Source organism: Merops nubicus, unplaced genomic scaffold, assembly GCF_000691845.1.
Source record: "Merops nubicus isolate BGI_N331 unplaced genomic scaffold, ASM69184v1 scaffold6115, whole genome shotgun sequence".
NCBI classification, from domain to species: Eukaryota; Metazoa; Chordata; class Aves; order Coraciiformes; family Meropidae; genus Merops; species Merops nubicus.
The window spans coordinates 1-18916 of NW_008611538.1; the positions used below are offsets into that span (position 1 = coordinate 1).

At 45.3% G+C, this 18916-nt stretch overlaps 1 protein-coding gene across 1 annotated transcript in view; it reads right to left on the bottom strand.

Moving 5' to 3' along the window:
- Window positions 1–12958: 12958 nt before the first annotated feature.
- Window positions 12959–18916, bottom strand: part of MYL3 (myosin, light chain 3, alkali; ventricular, skeletal, slow) — a gene marked incomplete at its 5' end in the record, with an annotated part of 10592 nt that continues 4634 nt past the window's right edge. The window contains 4 exon segments of the mRNA XM_008941243.1: window positions 12959–12987; window positions 14513–14590; window positions 15808–15981; window positions 16713–16862. Coding sequence (XP_008939491.1) covers window positions 12959–12987; window positions 14513–14590; window positions 15808–15981; window positions 16713–16862 — 431 coding nt within the window.

Below are 18916 nucleotides of genomic sequence, written 5' to 3' on the forward strand. Positions count from 1 at the left end.
TATCAATGAGACCTTCAGAGGGCTTCATAGGTAGGAAGGGACTCCTATGGCAACTGATTCCTGACCCCCCTCCAGAGAACTACTCAAGTCATGTTTAATGCAAACAAGTCTGTAATACAAACACTCCCTCTGTCCACCCTGTAGAGGTCAAAAAACAGCCCTCTCAACCAAATTCCTGTGTCAAGTTCAAGATTCCTGCAACCTGAAATCAAGGGCCTTCAGAAGAACACGTAGCAGGAGGAGGAGCTAGGAAGGGTGATGGTGGCAATGTCAGAAAGTCCCTGTAGGGAGACAAAATAACAGGAAGAAAATAAAACAGTGGGAAAACATCTCCTGAGTTGAACCATTGTCAGTTTCTAGCAGGAATTTCCACTTTTGTCCCTGTATTAGGTTCAGGCTTAAGCACTAAGTATCCCTGCCTTGAATATTGAGGTGAAAACTCCATCCAGAGAAGAATTCTGGCCCAGGCAGACTCAGCCTCATGCCTGAGGTGAAATGCTCTGTGCTCCACAGGCTCCTCAGGAACCTTCTCCCTTGATGCATGGGACAGCTTGGAGGAAAGGGTGCTCTGAGGTCAAGTCCCATACTGGAGCTCAGCCTGAAGGAAGAGCTCTGGGGAGAGCATCCATCAGCATGTCTGTGGTTTCTTGGAAGCCCTTCAGGTCCACCAGCCCAGGCAGCTGCACATGCTGCTTGGAAAGGGTAGAGACAGAGAGAGGACCACAAAGGTAGAAAAATCTGGCTGTGGGAAGGGCAAGAGAAGAGCCTGACTCATGTGTTTGAGGTACTGGGGACATGACTGGCAAAAGTAAAATTATTTGGTACAAAATGTTGGACACAAACTGGAACCAGAAGATTCTACCTGAGCAGGAGGAGAAACTTGTTTGGGGTGAGGGTGCAGAGCCTGGAGCAGCTGCCCAGAGAGGCTGTGGAGTCTCCTGCTCTGGAGAGATTCCAAACCCTCCTGGATGTGATCCTGGGCATCCTGCTAGAGCAGGGGGTTGGATAGGATGATCTCCCAAGGTCCATCCTAATCTCTACCATGGTAGGATTCTGGATTCTGTGAAACCAGGAGTAGTTTTGTCTTTATGACCCTAAAACAAACTCATGTGTGCATGTTTATGCCAGTGGAGCCCTGCATAGTGGGGCTTTCAGAGGTTTTGGTGGCTTGGGAATATTTCCTGGGTCAAAAGAAGGCCAGAGTTTCTTCTGCTGACCATTCACCCAACTAGGAAGGACAATATCATCAACAGGCAAAGCAGCAGCCAAAGCCCTCCCCCTGCTCTTAAACCATGCACCAAGTCCAACACATCAGACCACTGGAGGGATGAATAAATCAACACATCCACTTACAGCACAGGGTGTGCAGGAGGGAGTGACCTGACTCCAGAACCACACCATGGGAGATGGAAGGATCCAGGTGACCAGTCTGATGCTCTTGCCCCACCATCCTGGGAGCTTCACTTGCCATGAAGAGTCAGGGAGACCTTCCAACAAGCAAAGCCCCTCCCAGCAGTCAGCTCTTATAGAGGTGGCTTCTTGCCCCACCTCCAAGTCCATGTGGAAGGTGGGGGCACCTGGTGGTGATCTCCTCATCAGTCCCCACCCAAGGCTGGCCAGGCCCTGGGTGAAAACAAATCAGAAGGGGCTTTCCTGCCTGGTTGTGGACATCATCCCTGTGCCAACCCTCATCCAGGGCTAGGAGTTGAACCCCAACACTTTAGAGGTCAAACTGTGATTGTACCAAGACCCTCCAAGTCTGAAACATCTGCCCAACCTTGGGGAATCTTCCTGTTTGTCTGTCTGGTCATATCTCCACATCCTTTTATTTTCTTGTCTTTTTTTTTTAACTCTTTTTTGTTTATTTCTTTTGCTCCTCAAGAGATTTGTGAGGGAGGTCACTCCCTGGGGTGGGGGGGAAGGAGAAGAAGGATTTGTCTTTTGTTTATGCAACGCCCAAGGAGTCTGGGGACAGGCTGAGCATCTATCCCTCCTGCAAAAAAAAACCCAGCCAAAATGGAGCCAACATCTCTTTAATGATGGCACTGGGGAGAGGGTGGTGGAGCATTTTTGGGTGTCTTCAGGCCCTGTTGTCTTTGGCTGTGCTGCCCTGTCTCTAGACACACTTCCTGTCTCTCTGAGGTTTTGTTAGTTTGTGGAGTATCTCTGTTGGACTTGAGGTTCACCCGGGAAATGGGTTCTTGCTGTAGTCAGCAAAAAGGAAGAGAAAAATGGAGAACAAGACTTTCTCAGGCTCCCTGCCCAACAACCCACCTCCCTGTGAAGCCTCCAGAGCAGAATCTGCCCCGAGCAGTTGCTGGAAGAGATGGAGCACAGGCAAATTATTGCTACCACTTTGCATGAAAGAGTTTTCCAACCTCAACCCTCTTTTCACCACACCCCTCCTCTTTGGTAAGAGAATGGCATCCCTAATAGATGTATCTACATAATCTCTTCTTGCTGATAATATCTAAAAAGGGGTTCTCTACTAAACAGTGGGATGTCCTCATTGAAGAGAAATGTTGGATTCTACTGTCTGAGCTGTGGTTTGAAAATGAGCCCCCAAAACTGCCCACTAAGGAATCAGAATGTTTTGGGTTAGAAGGGACCTTTCAAGGTCATCTAGTCCAACCCCCCTACACTGAGCAGGGATGTCTTCCACTGGATCACATTGATCAGAGACACATCCCACCTCCCCTGGAATGGTTCCAGGGATGGGGCAGCGACCACCTCTCTGGGCAGCCTGGGCCAGGGGCTCACCACCCTCAGCCTAAACAATTTCATCCTTCTCTCTAGTCTGAATCTCCTCCTTTAGTTTCAAACCATCAACCCTTGTCCTGCCCTGTCCCAACAGACCCTGCTCAAAAGTCTGTCCCCATCTTTCTGATAAGCCCCCTCTTACTGAGAGGCCACCAGAAGGTCTCCCTCTGGATGGATCCCTCCCTCCACCCAGGGGACTAACAACAACATCATCTCCATTTCCTTCTGACATTATCCCTGGGAGCAAAGCACCCACTGATTTTGAGTCCATCCTTTATCCTGCACCTTCTCCCTGTGGGTTTTAGGAGCAGCTCAGATCCCCCTGGGGTGATCTTAGGCCAAGCTGCTCTACACAAACCCATGTGGCTCCAATTCTGCTGGTGTGGTCTCATAAATTGTGGCCGTGTTTTTCATCTTGGGAGAACTTTATTTAGCTTTCTAGATGGTGGATGTATTTTCAGCTCTGTCCAGGAGCAGCACCAAGTCGCCAACACAGCCCAGGGCACAAACTTTGCCACCCACAAATCTCTGTGCCATGAACCAAGTCCAACCTTGCAGCTTCTTCAAACAGTATTTTTGCCTTCTGCTCAAACTATAAACCAGTCTCTCGTGGCACATATATTTCTGTTGTCTTCTGGGGGTTGGAATTCTTTGCTTTGAGGGCAGATTGGGCATTTGGCAGCTTGAGATTGTTTCTGTGTTATTTATTAAGGTTTATCCGATCTCATTTTTTATGCTGTGCTTGTGTACAGAAAAAAAAGAAGAGGGTCTGGACAGGAGCCAATATTTCTTGAGTATTTATCCTGGCTCTGAAACAGGCTCCAGCTTTGACCTTGGAAATAATCACTTAAATCCCTCTCCCCTCTTCTAAATAGCAGCAGTGGGAAGTTGGCTCCGAGGTGGATGTGTCAGTGCTCTGCAGCAGATGCTCCCGGGCTCCCAAACCCATTTATCACTAGCTCTATATCACTAGCTCTGGACAAAGAGTCTCTTTGAACAGAACAGTCTGTTTCTTTAGGGTGAGGAAAACTTCAGCTTGGTCTGAGGTGTCCTGTGACTCCCTGAGCAGCCACAACATCCTTCTGAGCTCTACAGCTATGAGGCAAATCATTCTGCTAGAAAAAAAAGCCTTATTTGATGAAACAGGGCCAGGCTGGGAGTTGATAAGGCAGGTGCCACACTAGTTATCAGTGTTAATTAATTAATGCTGGTCATAGCTGATTTTATAGGCTCTTAAGGCTGCAGAGGTATCATGACATCACATCACAGCTCTACCTGTGCACTCTTCAGGCACTGCTGTGAACAAAGTCCTGATGTTTGTGAAGGGAATGAAAAGCTTCCAGACGTGCTGCCAGACACCTCAGCCCCTCTGTGCACGTGGCCAAAGATCTCATTATTCCCTAAATTCACTAGATTGATCTTTAATCTCATTTCATTCACCTCTGAAACGTTGCAGCTCTCAGTTAAACCAGGTTTACAGCAGGGGAGCTTTGGTCAGGCAGCTTCAGCTCTCTGCACAGGCTGTACCAATAAAAAAGAAGGAGTTTTCTCTGTGTAATTATCCTCAGAGCTTCTGCTGGCAGAGCAGCAGACAACACTCCTACCTCTTCACAGTACTAAACAACCCCTAAGGGATGGCATCAGAGAGCTTTGGAGCAGGGCAGATGGCTTCTGGGGATGCTTCTAAACAGGGGTTTTTGGGGATGTGATTGGAGATGAGGCTTTTTTTTTCCTAGTAACATTTTTGTCCTGTCCATCAAGTGACTTACAAGACTCTCAGTAGTCATCTGAAATTAGAATCTCCTGAGAACTTGACATTCAAAACGTTTGCTAAACTGCTGTGAACTCCCCTCACTCCAAGAAGGACCTTGAGGGGTTGGAGCGTTGGGTTGCCACAAGTCACAGAATGACCCACTGCCATCATGGTGAGGGTTGGAAGGGAACTCTGGAGACCATCTCATCCAACCCCCCTGCTAAAGCAGGGTCACCTGGAGAAGGTTGCACAGGGTTCATGTGCAGGTGTCCAAATGCCTCACCTGAGCTCACCCCACCATGTCAAACAAGAATGTCCTCCATCCACCAAGCCAAAAATTTAGCAGAAGATCTCAGGAACCCCCAGGAGAAGTTTGGTTTGGTTGGTTTGTATGCCTGAGGGTTTTTTTTTGGTAGGAGATCTTCATAAAATTCACTCAAGGTCTGATTCTGGGCAGAAGTTTGCTTTGGATTGCTCTGCTGTGGAGATGATAAATCAGCTGCACAGACTAAACCTGGAATTTGGCTTCTAAATGTAGTCCTTGGAAGGACTGATTATTTTCCCTTGCTGACTATGGTGGGTGCTCCAATCTACACGTCCCTGCTGTAGGTGTCTGAGTTAGGTGAGATCATTCCTGTCTCCTTTCCCCCGTGCTGCTGTGACTGTCTTGATGGGGATTTAGTAGCTGGAATTATTTGTGTGCTTTAGAAGCACCTTGGTGTACTTTCCTGGGAGAAGGGAGTGAACTGACCCCACTTAGGGCTAAAATCAGCAGTGACATTTCAGTCCTGGGTAGCCTGGAAGAATAAATAAACCCTGCTGCCTAACAGCACAGAGGTGAGATGGGACTGAGGCAATCCAAAAGATAACTGCTATTAGCTTCCAAAACCTTTCCCTTCAAGGAAGACTCGAGTCTCAGAGGCAGACTTGGCATGGAGTTCACTCTGTGACTGTTTGTGCTTTCTTGAAACATCTTGGCACCTTCCAAGTATCTTTGTTGCCACTATTTACCAACCCTCTGCATTTGCAGATGGCAAAGGAGAGGAATTAGTCATGGCTTCCACACCTTCTGTGAGGTTTTTTTTCAGCAGTTGCTTTCACTGGGATAAAGAGAACTTTTTTTGGGGTTTTCTTCTTGTTTTTTAAAGGTTTCTTTGCTGGGTGATACATTAAAACACAAACAGGCTGGAAGGACTAAGACATGACTAAGCACCATCAGCCAACGAGCTCCTCAGCACTAAAACATTCAGCAGGCGCATCACTCTCTAAAAAACTAAAACATCCAGCAGGAGCATCACTCTCTAAGCTCTCAGGTGGCTCAGCTCAGATGAGGAGAAGCCTCTTTTGGACCACAGCTGTGGTTTCCCACAGTGGTAGGAGCAGGGATGGATGGAGGACCCATGGACAGGAATCCCCCCAGGGCTGTGGACAGCTTTCTGCCCTCTTCTTCTGGCCCTCAAGCAAATCTTTTTAACTTTTTCAACAATGAGAATCTTTTTTGCACCTCCTTGGTGCTCCAGCATTGTCTGGTCTGCCACCATGAAGATCAACCTTCATCCATTATGTGGACCAGTCTATCCTCATGCAGCTAGGAGGTTTGAAATACAGGACAAATGTGATGAAGGATGTCACATAAGCAAAAAGTGCCTTCTGGAAAGGTGGTTGCCAAAGGATTTCCAAATAGTGTCTGGTTTTAACTATCTGTGCATGTAAGATTGTTTATGAGTGCCCCCGGAAGGGGCCCACAAACTGCCATGGACAGATTTCCATCCAAACCAAACCTGCTGTGCATGACCACAACGTCTTTAGGTAAGTCTACCTAAACCAATGAAGTTCTTCAGAAGCTTTCAGCTTGTTTGAAGACACACAGTGAGTTCTCCACACAGGGGAGAACCTGTCTTGCACCACCATGGATTTTGGGGTTGGTTGGGTTGGATGATTAATTTTTTTTAAAAAAAATCTGCTACTAGGCTCCCAAATGTGGGATCACCAAGGTGGAAACATCATCCTAGAAATGTCAAACCATATCCTGAGAGATTCTGTGTGAGTCTGTGTTGTTGATGTGCTTGTGTGCTGACTCCTCTGCATCCATTGATTCTTCCTCATGGGAGTAGAAGCCCAGCTTCAAATTCAAGTGCTGTCCCAGATGACAGAGTTGCTTCAGTTCAATCTAGGTCTACCTGCACACATCTATACTTTTCTTTCTTAATTTCTCCTCTCTTTTATCTTGGGCATGTGTCATAACTCTCCTGTGACACTTTTATTACAGGAAAGTGAAGGAATTCACAGAACAGCTCGTTCAGAAACAGGCACTTTGGGGTTTGTAAATGAAAACATTCATTTTGCTGTTCTGCTGGGCTGCTGACATATTTCAACAACTTCACTGGATAAATGGGAGAAGAAGGATAGATGGACACAGGCTACAGAAGAAACTTGAGGGAATCCAAGGAATTTCTATGTTAAATAAAGAAAAATGGGGAAAAAATAACTCTGCTGAATCACACAGAGTTGGGTGAACTCATAGCTCAGGTTGTCAACATCATGGAGAGAGTTTATCTACCTCTGCATAAACACTCCTGTATTTCAGATCGTTGCCATATAATCAGAGATCAACTCTACCAGGAAACAGGAATTCACAAACATTTTCACATCATTATTCCTCCAAAACCACCTCTGGCACCATCAGATCAAGACACCCCTTATATCATGGCAGAGCTTTATCATGGTGGGGAGGTGAAGGGGTGGAGGAACACACAGGCAAGGTCTATGGTGAATGGTTGAGTTTGATGATCTTACAGGTCTTTCCCAACCTAGACAACTCTATGATTCCATGATTCTGTGAAGCCACAGGCTCTGGGAGCAAATTTGTCAAGCTTAGAAGTTGACGAAGATGATTTTCATCCCTAAAAACTCAAAGCAGGGCTTGCAGAAGATACACATATTGCTAAACAATGAGAACACGTGGCAACACCTCAGGGCATGGCAAATGGCCAAGCCCACCACTGTTTGGGCCACTGAGTGGAGTTCAAGTAGCCCAATCTGAAGCAGTTGTTTAGGGTCATTTTATTTTCAGTTGGGAGACAAACAGGGGCCATTAATCTCATCGTAACAGTGAAAGCAAATGGGGCAAGCAAAGTTAAAAATGAATCCTGAAACCAGTTCTAAGAAAAACGTGGGGAATGGCATTGGGGAGGAAATCCTTGCTTAAAATCAGGTGTCCTTTTGACAATGGGTTTGGCTAAAAAAGAAATTAAAATAATTCTGCTCTTCGAGGGAAATGTAAAAATGTTTTGTTTCAAAATGATGCGTTTTGATTTTTCACTCCAGAGCAGCAATTAAGTAGTTGAGGTTAAAAAATAGCTTTTTAATGATGAAGAAGTGAAAGAAAACCCATGCTGGGATACATAACTTAGGGGCAGAGTGGTTTTAATTGACCTCCAGATTAAATTATCGATGCATTTATTTGTTTATTAGCGTGTGGACACCCCTGAAAAAAAAATGTTGCAGCATTCTCTTTCCTTTTTGGCTTCTAGATCAAAAAAAAAAAATATCCACACTTCACCCCCTGCTCTAATCCAGGCTTGGGTGGGTTTAAGGAGAGGGTAATGAAATGCCAGCTAATATCCTCGCTCTGTCTGAACCCCCTTCTTCACGGCTGGGTGTTGCAATGCAAGTCACTGCTGGAATGTACTCTGTAATTCTGGCGAGGAGTCAAAAGGCTCCAACTCCTCAAATAACCAAAGCATGGTAGGAAGAAATCAGCAGAGCAGGCAGCAGCCCAGACAGCCAGTCCATTAGCAGCTTAACCACAGCAGATGTAAAGCCACCAACAAAACTCCCCACGGAGTCTCCCAAAAAGCCAGATGCTACTGCTATAAAAAGATCTGCTAGAAACTTGGCACGTCTCCTGCCCACATAGTTTTTTTTTAAGAGACATTTTTGAGATAGGAGGTTGTTGGGATTGTTTTTTTTTTAGTTTGGGGTTAAGGGAGAGGAGGAGGAGAAGGGAAGGGAGAAGGGAAGGGAGAAGGGAAGGGAAAAGTGAAGGGAAAAGGGAAGGGAAAAGGGAAGAGAAAAGGGAAGAGAAAAGGGAAGGAAAAAGGGAAGGGAAAAGGGAAGGGAAAAGGGAAGGGAAAAGGGAAGGGAAAAGGGAAGGAAAAAGGGAAGGAAAAAGGGAAGGGAAAAGGGAAGGGAAAAGGGAAGGGAAAAGGGAAGGGAAAAGGGAAGAGAAAAGGGAAGGGAAAAGGGAAGGGAAAAGGGAAGGGAAAAGGGAAGGGAAAAGGGAAGGAAAAAGGGAAGGGAAAAGGGAAGGGAAAAGGGAAGGGAAAAGGGAAGGGAAAAGGGAAGGAAAAAGGGAAGGGAAAAGGAAAGGGAAAAGGGAAGGGAAGGGAAAAGGGAGGGGAATCTTGTATTCATGAAAACAAAGTTCATAACATGTCCTGTTCCAGAAGGCAGTAGGCACAATTCCAGCCCTCTCCCACATGGGACTTTGGACTGACTTGGGGACCCTTCCTCAAAGAGCCCTGCCAATGCACTTGGGGTGAAACTGGCTGGTTTTTATCCTGTTCTCCTGCCCTGGGCTGCTGGTGAGCCCAGCTTGCCCTGCCTGCTGCACTTGTTCTCCTGCCTCATGCTCCTGGCTGGTGCATCTCCACTCAGGTGGTTGTGGTTGGCCTCTTGGTCTTTGCCTTTCAGGTTGCTTCATCATAGGACTTGGTTGCTCAGTGGCAGCACTACCAGCCCTTCCTGTTTTCCTGAAGTAGCTCTGAGCCTCGTGGAATTCCCAGCTGCTGGATCCATGCGAGGAGGGGGTTTCAGCTGTGATTTTAGCAACAACAACAACACAACCAGTAATAAACCCATCAGTAATGTGTAATCCTCGTGGTACAGACACCATCTGTGCCAATAAGACAAGCACTGTAGCCCAGGACACGTGGAGTCACCAACTCTACAGATATCTGCACTTAGATTGGCCAATGCCACCCATATGCCCAGATGAAAGACTCACCTGCATCTACAGATGGGGATAGATGTTGTTTGGGGAATGTCTGGTGAAATATTCTGCAAGATTTAGATGCAATCCCACAAGATGACCCCTTAATGGAAGTCTGAGCAGCAGTAGGGTGAAGACAAGCTGCCTATGAAATGGTGTTTGCTCCAAGACAAGCTAGGCCCTAGGAAATCACAGGAACCAAGGCTGAGAATGGAAATGGACACCCACAAAATGAGCCCCGAGGAGGAGATGGACCACTGGTGGTGACAACCTCTGGTGCCCAGGTTTGGCTTGCTGGGGCAGAGCAGGTTGCTAACCTCAGGACCTTACCAACAGCTTGTTCAACACATCTCTCTGTTCAGGACTGATCCTTCAGACGTGGTTCCTTCAAAACCATGAGTCACAGTGACAACTTTTTGGCCACTTTCTTGCACCTTTTTGTACAGTTAACCCAGGCTGGATATAATATAAGACATTCCTGGCACTATTATCATCTTCCTCCTCCTTCTTCAGCACTAGCTTTTTGAATTTCCCTGAGCATTTTATTGTTACTGCCACCAGCTTGGCTCTCTAACTGTTGGTTTTCTATCGTGGCTACTCAACAGGACATTTTGTTACAGCTCGTATATTCAGGTAATTGGATAGTTTCTGCTCTCTTGTTCCCAGCAATTCTTCTCTGAGGGGCTGACCTGTTCAGCCTTTGCTATGCAGCTTGCATCCTGGTATTCAAATGTTCCACTGATCACCTTTCCTCCTCTAGGTTTCCAAGATTTCTGTTTTAACAATACCTCTTGCTTAAATGGAGTGTTGAATAGTCAGATTGTTTTTTTCTCTATTTCCTACCAAACTGTATCAGCCTCCACCTTCCCCTTTTCCCACCCCCGAAGGATGTATCTTTTTGTTTTTACTTTTTAAGTTATTATTCCCCAGAAATTGAGCCAACTTAATCCATGTGCTTCTTCACGCTTCTCAGCTTTCCTTTGCCTCCACTGGGGTTTTTTCCCAACAGCATTTATTTCCCATTTCCCCTTCCCTCACACAGACACAACGAGGAAAACAGGTGACAAAGAATCCCACGTTTTACTACGAAAAGCTACAGAACCAAGATGTGGAGATTAGAACAATTTCCACTTTGCATTGGGAAAGACTTTTTCACTTGTTTCATAGGTCAGGCTGTTGGAATGGGAGATAATCCTTGTGGAGAAGAGACACATTTTAGGAAATGCTCTGTACACTTCTGTTTTTCTTTGTTTGTTGTTTTTTTTCTTTTACATCTTATATCTTTATGATGTTTTCTTCCAAAGCTGAGAAACATGTGAACAAAACTGTCTTTGTTGCTGATTGCTGGACATTTTACTTTTCCTGGTTTTCTCTAAAGATTGAGAATATTTCTTGCATGCATGAGATTTATACGACTGGTTTAGTTTCTTCTCTACCTTACTCTGTTACATCTATTTCTTTATGAATGCAATAAACACAAAGAGAAAGGTCCAGTTATTTTGGAAGGAAGAAAGGAGGGAAGGATATGACTAAATAATTACCTACTTTGATCGATTTAGTAAGGAAAAAAACTTTCTTTTTCTCCTCTCTTGCTTAACAATTTTGTACTGCTGTTTATATTTTGTATTGGAAAAAGAACCCCAACAAAAACAATAACAATGCCCAGGTATTCATAGTTCAAATTCCAGTTTCTTCAGTTTCCTGAGTGCCTTGAATCTCCACGGAGGCCACCCTCTTCCCATGAAGAAACAAGACAAAACAAACAAACAAAAACCACCGTTTCTCCAAATAACTTGAGGCACAGCACGTCTTGTAGCTCTGTAGTGGGAATCAGGGCTGAAAAATGAGAAGACATTCCATGACATCGAAGTCCAAGGCCAGCATCTTCTCAGCCCCTATCTCGTCCTAAAAATAAAGTTATTTTGAAGCATTAGGGGAAGAAAGGAGAAACAATACCACCAGGAATCAACCTCAGTTGTCCTCCTGCATCTCTCTGCTCAGCTAGTTGGCAGTGGGGGCTCCAGCTGTCTCTGCACCACGTAGGTGCCAAGTGACATCAAAGAGCAATCGCACAACTTTTGGCAATAAAATGGGAATTTCCCATGGCAGGGGGTTTAGGATGGGATTAAGGCTTGAAAATATTTCTAAACAATAAGTAAGGATCACAATACCTGTGGGATTGCCCATGATGCCTGTGGGCCAGTCTGGAGAGTTGGAATTGAAGAGTGGGAGCTGGTGTTGGAAAACTGATTGTATGTTCAGATAAATTAAATGTCTTTAAGAAATAAAACTGGAGTGTAATAAGAAAAGAAACACTCATCTTTTTTTTCTCTTTTACATTTTGTTCAATTATGTCTTGGAACAAAAGCCCCCAAAAACCTGGATGTGACTCTGACTTAACTCCCTGGTGAACACAATCAAAAGTCACCACACAACAAATAGGTCTTGGTAGGCTGGGACAATGTCAGCTCCAAAAGCAAAACAAAGCCAGGCCTGGTCAGGACAGTGTAGAAAAATAAACCAAAGCACAAGGGAAAAACAAAACAAAACAACCAAAAAAAGCCCCAAAACCCCAAACCAAGCAAATTCTAAAATAACCAGCACAATTCTGAAGGAAGCCACTGCTTTTCCCAGTTTATCAGATACTTTGAAGAATAGATGGAGCTGGTTAACTCTCAGGTCAGATCTTCCCCAAGAACTGAAGAGAGATAAATAATGGTGAATGCCAGCTGAAAACAGCAGGCACCTTTTCCAGGAATACAAGACTAAAGTGACCAGAAAATGCTGGAAATGAAGTTCAGCTCATTTGCCACGGCGAGACAGCGATACCCTTAATGGTGCTGTGGTTTGGAGAACACAACTGAATACAGCCAGAAGATGTGCTGGACAAAGCTCATGTCTTTTACTGGAAAACCAATCCATTTGTCAAGAGATGTTGGGAGACAGATTTATAGCAGGCCATTAATTATCCTCCTAGTGCAGGTTCAGCACCATAAGTGTGGATTTACTCCTTCTTATCTACTTTTCCTTGTATTTTTTGCCTACATGTTCTTGAATCAGCTCAGTTCTATCTCCTTGCCTTTCTAGGAGATGTCTAGGAGCAGGGACTGGTAAGTGGACATGGAAAATACACATCCATTGAAGCTTCCAGTCAATCATAAAGGAATGAACATAAAGGAAGGAGTGTTCTTGGGAAATCAGATCCTTTTAGGATACATTATTTTGGCTTTCTAAAATAAAGGTGCCCACATTTACCAGACAACTGCAGGAAGCTCATTGATTTTCTGTGCACTTCATGGGATGAAGGTTTTACTCAGTCTTGTCCTACCTCTTTGTACAGCACGCTGAAAAGATTTGCTCCCTTTGATTAGTCACACATCCTTAAGTTTGTCTCAGATGCCAAACCAAGATAATAGGATATAGAAAGAGGACAGAAGAGACTCACCTGGCTTTCAGTTAGCCATGATGTGTTTCACAAAAGCTGGAAACAAGAGAAAGAGAAGGATCATTTATCAATTCCCTTTCACTGAACTCAGTAATGTCCTAGCTTGGTTGTTATTAAAATTCACTCTTCTTGCTGCCTCTGATACAATGACGAAATCACCACTTTTAATTCTAGATTCCAGGTGCTAAATGCTTTTTAAGTCCTTAAGATAATGTATAGAGGGTGCAGAGGAGTGGAAATGAACACACACCTCCATCAAGCTTAATCCCCTACCCAGCTGCCTTGTGGAACTGGCTTTCCAAAGTTTACAGCCATGAAAAACTCTGGACCCTCATCTTGCAAGGCTTTCAAAACTTCAGTATGATTGTGATAAGTCAGGGGGCACTGGAGAGAACATCCAGAATCCACAGGAGGTCACCAAGCCAGGAATCATGACTACAGCTCTCCAGCAAACTCAGGTTTACAAAGAAAGAAGGTATTTCAAAATCAAATTAAGCTTTTGGTTCTAAAAGGTTTGGGTTCCATTTATCTCCATTAAAAGAAAAAAAAATTCATTATATCTTCAAAATTCCTTCAAAAATCCCTTCAAAAAAAGGGAAAAAAACCTTTTGCAGTAAGGAAATATTTTTTCCTCCCCAATAAACCTCCCATGCTGTGAGTTTAAGTTCATGAATTCATTATCTATAATTTCAAAATTCAAAAGGAAAAGGAAAAAAAGGTTTTGCAGTAAGGAAATATTTTTTCCTCCCCAATAAACCTCCCATGCTGTGAGTTTAAGTTCATGAGTCCTTTGGGTTGGCTAAACCTACAGACTTCTACCAATAACTGGCTTGTAAAAAATGCTCCCCTGAGCTCAGATAACTGATATTTGCAAACAGAAAAGAGAGAACACCAACCTAAAGAGTCATAAAAAGTTCAATAAATATGACAGACCAGCTAAATCAGCAAGACCATGCAATGGCCAGTCAACAGTCAACCTTCAGAAGGACTCAGCTTGTATCAAAGTTTGTGTCCATGATGCCTACTAGATATTTTGGGTTTATTGAAGACCCTGAAGCATGGAGACTTGCAAGATGAAGGAGAGTACCACGGTCCATGTCCTCGTGGCCAAACATTATTCTGGCTTTTTACAATAGCACTGGAATAAAAGGGAAGCTCTTTGGAAGGTCTTGTAGGATTCTTAGCACGCCAAAGAGGATGCTAAGGGTAGTTTTTGCTGAGCTTTTGAAGGAAAATGTAGGGATTTTTTGAAGGGAATTCTCAAAAGGGATGTGTAGCTCACAAAGAACTGTGGGAGCAGGTAGAAAAAATAATGTAATTTAAAAGACAAACAAAATAGGAATACGCAGTCCCACCTCCTGAAAGGACCATGGCCATCCAGCTATGGAAGATACAAGTAACCACCAAAAGACAATGTATTTCAGATGAATTTGAGAAGCTAAAATTTGGACAAGCACCCATCCTGCTCCAGATCTTCCATGGATTTAAACTTTCTCAGGATAATTGGAACAAAAACCTTCCAGCACATGAGCACTGCTCAGCCTGGAGTGGTCCAACCTACCTTCATAGTTGATACAGCCATTGGCATCTTCCTGACCAGCCATTAGCTTATCAACCTCTTCTTCAGTCAGCCTCTCACCTGGATGAAAAGCAAAATGCTTGGTCAGTACCTGGGCCACTTCTAAAGAGAATCCACGAACCAAAGAATCTACAAGAAAATGGTAGAAAAGAAGGGGAGAGTTTCTCTGCAGTTTAATTTGTGGTGCTGACTGCTAGGAAAGCTGCTTTTGTACTTGCAAACTGAGAATATTTGATTTGAAAACCAAAAATAGAGAGTGAGCATGGAAACCCACATGATATCAAGTTCACACGCTCATTCTTCTAGGAATAAGCTTCCTCTACGTGCCAGACCTTGAAGGCTTTAGTTTTTATCTGAGTCCTCACCAAGAAAACTCTTTAAGTCACTATCTAATTTACCTCTGAGTTCAAGGTTCAGGAAAATTCCAAGGTCATACTCAGGATCTCTGATTTGGGTCGTGATCCATTCCATTTCATTTGGTTATTTAAATAGTAGGTGTCTATTTGCCTGCAAGGCTTCAGAGGTTGAGCAGAGATCAGTCCAATCCATCCCCTTACTCTGATTTTTAGGCACTTAGGATGAGATTAAATGAGTTCCAGAAAAATAAATGAGAAATTTGAGGGTGATTTCATCTGAAATCACATAAATGAAGATAAAATAAAATGAAGATAAGATCAAATCAAATCAAATGTGTGCCCTGCTACTCATATTATTCCACTTCCCCATCTCTGAGTTCTGGCATAAAGGAATAAGTCCAACCATTGACCAACCACTGCCAAGTCATCATTAACCACGTCCCTCACCCCACATCTCCACAGCTTGGAAACCCCTCCAGGGGTGGGGACTCCACCACTGCCCTGGGCAGCCTGGCACAGCCCTGGGCAACCCTCCAGGGCAAGAAATTGTTCCTCAGGGGCAACTGAAACCTCCCCTGGGGCAACTTGAGGCTGTTTCCCCTTGTCCTACCACTTCTTCCTTGGGAGCAGAGCCCGACCCCCCCCTGGCTCCAGGCTCCTGTCAGGAGCTGTGCAGAGCCAGAAGGTCTCCCCTGAGCCTCCTTTGCTCAAGGCTCAGCACCCCCAGCTCCCTCAGCTGCTCCTCACAAGGAGGATTGCTCTAGACATGATTAAAGAACTTTTTTTTAGTCTTATAACTGAGGACAAAGCGATACCTGAAATCTTGCCCAGTCATTTTCTCCACAAAAGTTACCCACCATGATACAAGCTGTATGGGAAAGATCTCAGAGATGAAACTTCACAAAGAGAGGTTCACCCTACCCAGCGTAGCCAAAACGTGGCGGAGTTCAGCCCCCATCACTGTTCCATTTCCCTCCTTGTCAAACACACGCAGACCCTCCACGAAGTCCTCGTAGGTGCCTGTGTCTTTGGTCTTGGCAATATGCTGGAGCATGGGCAGGAAGGTCTCAAAGTCAATCATCTTGGAGGTCATTTCTACAAAGACACGGATGGAAATGAAAGTTTTGGTGGATTCTGAGAGAGTTGAGGAGTAGGTAGGTAGGTAGTTGATGTAGGTTGGTAGGTAGATAGGTAGATAGATAGATAGATACCTCCTAGTATCTAACATACACAAACATCATGAAAAAAATCCCATTTTTAGATTCCCAAGGCTGTTCCATACGACAAAGAAGCACAAAACCAAGCAGAAGACAGGAAGCTCATTCCCAACCAAAACTCAGGTTTTTTTCACAGTTCTATGACTCAGAGATGTTTAAAATCATACTGGGAGAGGAGCTTCAGAGGGAATAAGCTGGACCAGGGTGGTGTATCCCATTTTCCTCAGTCTTTGCCTTTCAAGGTCATTAGAGGGCATTTTGTCCCCATGTGACTCCTTGTCCTGGCGCTGCCATATCCTGACCTACTGTAGTTGTTGATTGAGAGCCTAATTATCAAAAAAAATAATAATGGCAAAAACTTGTCATTATCAAACACAACGATACACAGGGCAGCTCAATTAATTCATTCCCCTAAATTTGGGACAATGACATTGACAGCAAGATCACTTTTGACCTCAATTTCTTTTCTTCCAATGATCTGCAGATGCTGTTCCACATCCCTCCTCACCTCACAACCAACTATCCACCAGAAAACGGAGACTTCACCTGCTTTACAAATCACTCTTGGAGCGATCTCTTCCCAAAACAAACATAGAGGAGGACACCAACCTTCTGGTTTGGGTCGGCCAAGCAGTTTCATGACCTCAGCCTGGGTTGGGTTCTGCCCCAGAGCTCTCAAGACGTCTCCACATTGAGCGTATGTGATTTTCATCTCGGATTTGGGAGTCCGGTCGAAGAGTGAGAATGCTTCTTTAAATTCTGGAAGAGAAAGAGATAACAAGAACTGCATGCCATGTTCCTTCAGATAAAACCAAGCCTAGAGCTTTCCCCTCATTAACTCTGCCTGACCCTTTTATTTGGCAGTTTGGGAACAAGTTTGATGGATTTTCTTGTTGCTGTTATCTGCAATGTTTGTGTTTCTCCTCCCCTGCGTTTCCCATTCGAACAGGGAATGGAATGGGGGAGGTCAGATGTTCTTCTCGTGGTATTTCTGTCCCAGCTAACATGGGGAAGTGCAGAAAATGTGGTAGAAATGGTTGGCCTTGAGAGCTTTCCAGTGTGGGAGGAGCTCTCAGGATGGCACAGAACTCAAGAGCAGCTCTGCTCATTAGCTAACGATGTTGGATGGAGGATGAGGCACTTAGAGAGAGGTGACACAACCCACTGAGATGAAGTACCTCTATTAGCAGGTAACTTGATGTGCCATGAGAACCTGCTGGAATAGTCACACCCCAAACAGTCTACTGGTGGGGGATGCTGAAGGTGTATGGAGAACCTTAAAACTGATCAGCTGTTGGCTTTAAAATTGTCAAGGAGCAGATTTGGAAGAATTAGAGAATTATAGATGGGTTTGGGTTGAAGGGACCTTTCAAGGTCATCCAGTCCAACCCCCTGCAGGAAGCAGGGACATCTGCAGCTAGAGCAGGGTGCTCAGAGCCCTGGCCAACCTCCCCTGGGATGGTTCCAGGGATGGGGCAGCGACCACCTCTCTGGGCAGCCTGGGCCAGGAGCTCACCACCCTCTGCAGCAAAAATTCCTTCTTTCTATCTGGTCTAAATCTCCCTCTTAGTTTCAAACCATAACCCCTTGCACTGCCACAACAGACCCTGCTCAGAATCTGTCCCCAGCTTTCTGACAGGCCCCTTGAAGTCCTGAAAGGCCACCAGAAGGTCTCCCTGGAGCCTTCTCCTCTCCAGGCTGCCCAAGCCCAACTCTTTCATCCTGACCTCCCAGCAGAGAGGTTCTAGCTCTCCTAATTTTCTTTTTTTCCAGGAACAATCCGATTGCTTCTGGAGAAGTCAGGTTTGGGATGAGCTCCTGGTGCCAGGAGAGGTCTCATGTGTGGAGATGCAAGAATCCCCTCCAGTGGTTCCAGGTCTGCCCTTCCCCTTGCAAGACACCCAGCTCCTCTCCACTACATCCCTGGGGACATGTCCTCATGTCCTCTTTTTGCTTCTGGCCAAAGAGGGAGCTCCTCACCACTGCAAGCAGCAACATCTTGACAAGAACATTCCCATGAGACAGGGTCCTTCTTCTACCACTAATTAATGGAGTCAGTGCAGGATCAAGTGCCAGGACAAGAGGAAATGGCCCCAGGTTGTGCCAAGGGAGATTTAGGTTGGCTCTTAGTAGGTTGGATCTTAGGAAAAATTTCTTCACTGAAAGGTTGTGGAGCACTGGAGCAGGCTGCCCAGGGCAGTGGCTGAATCACCATCCCTGGGCGTGTGGAAAAGTCGTGGAGATGTGGTGCTGAGGGACACAGGGCAGCAGAGGACTTGGTTGAGTTGGGTCAATGGTTTCACTTGACGCTCTTAAAGTTCTTTTCCAAACTACACGATTCTATGAGTCTCTGACCACACGGCTCTGAGTCACATCCCCATCCAGCTCGGGACCTGTGCAGCTCTGCTCGAGGCCAGAATCACCCACCAACGACTTTTTCCATCCCGTCAGCACAGGCACCAAGTCAAAGTGCACCCAGACACCTCTGCCCAAACACCAACATCTTTGCAAAGGTCAGGGGAAACCCAGAGTTTCTGCTCAGAGCCACTGTTCCTCTCTGCCCCCACCCCTCCTCTAGCTGATCTCAACATTTCCCCCCTTCTCCAAGTTAAGATTGAGCTGGTTTATGAGAGGACTGAACACTCTGCCTCCACAGCCCAGCTTTCCAGCAGCTGGGGAGAAGTTAGCACTTTGGCCAGGGCCTTCTGCACGCTCCAAGCTGTGCCTCTCATTTCAATTTAATAGTTATTGCACTTTACCCAAGTGGTGATTAGAACCACATTGGTGGAGGTTTAGCAGCCACGTGAGAAATA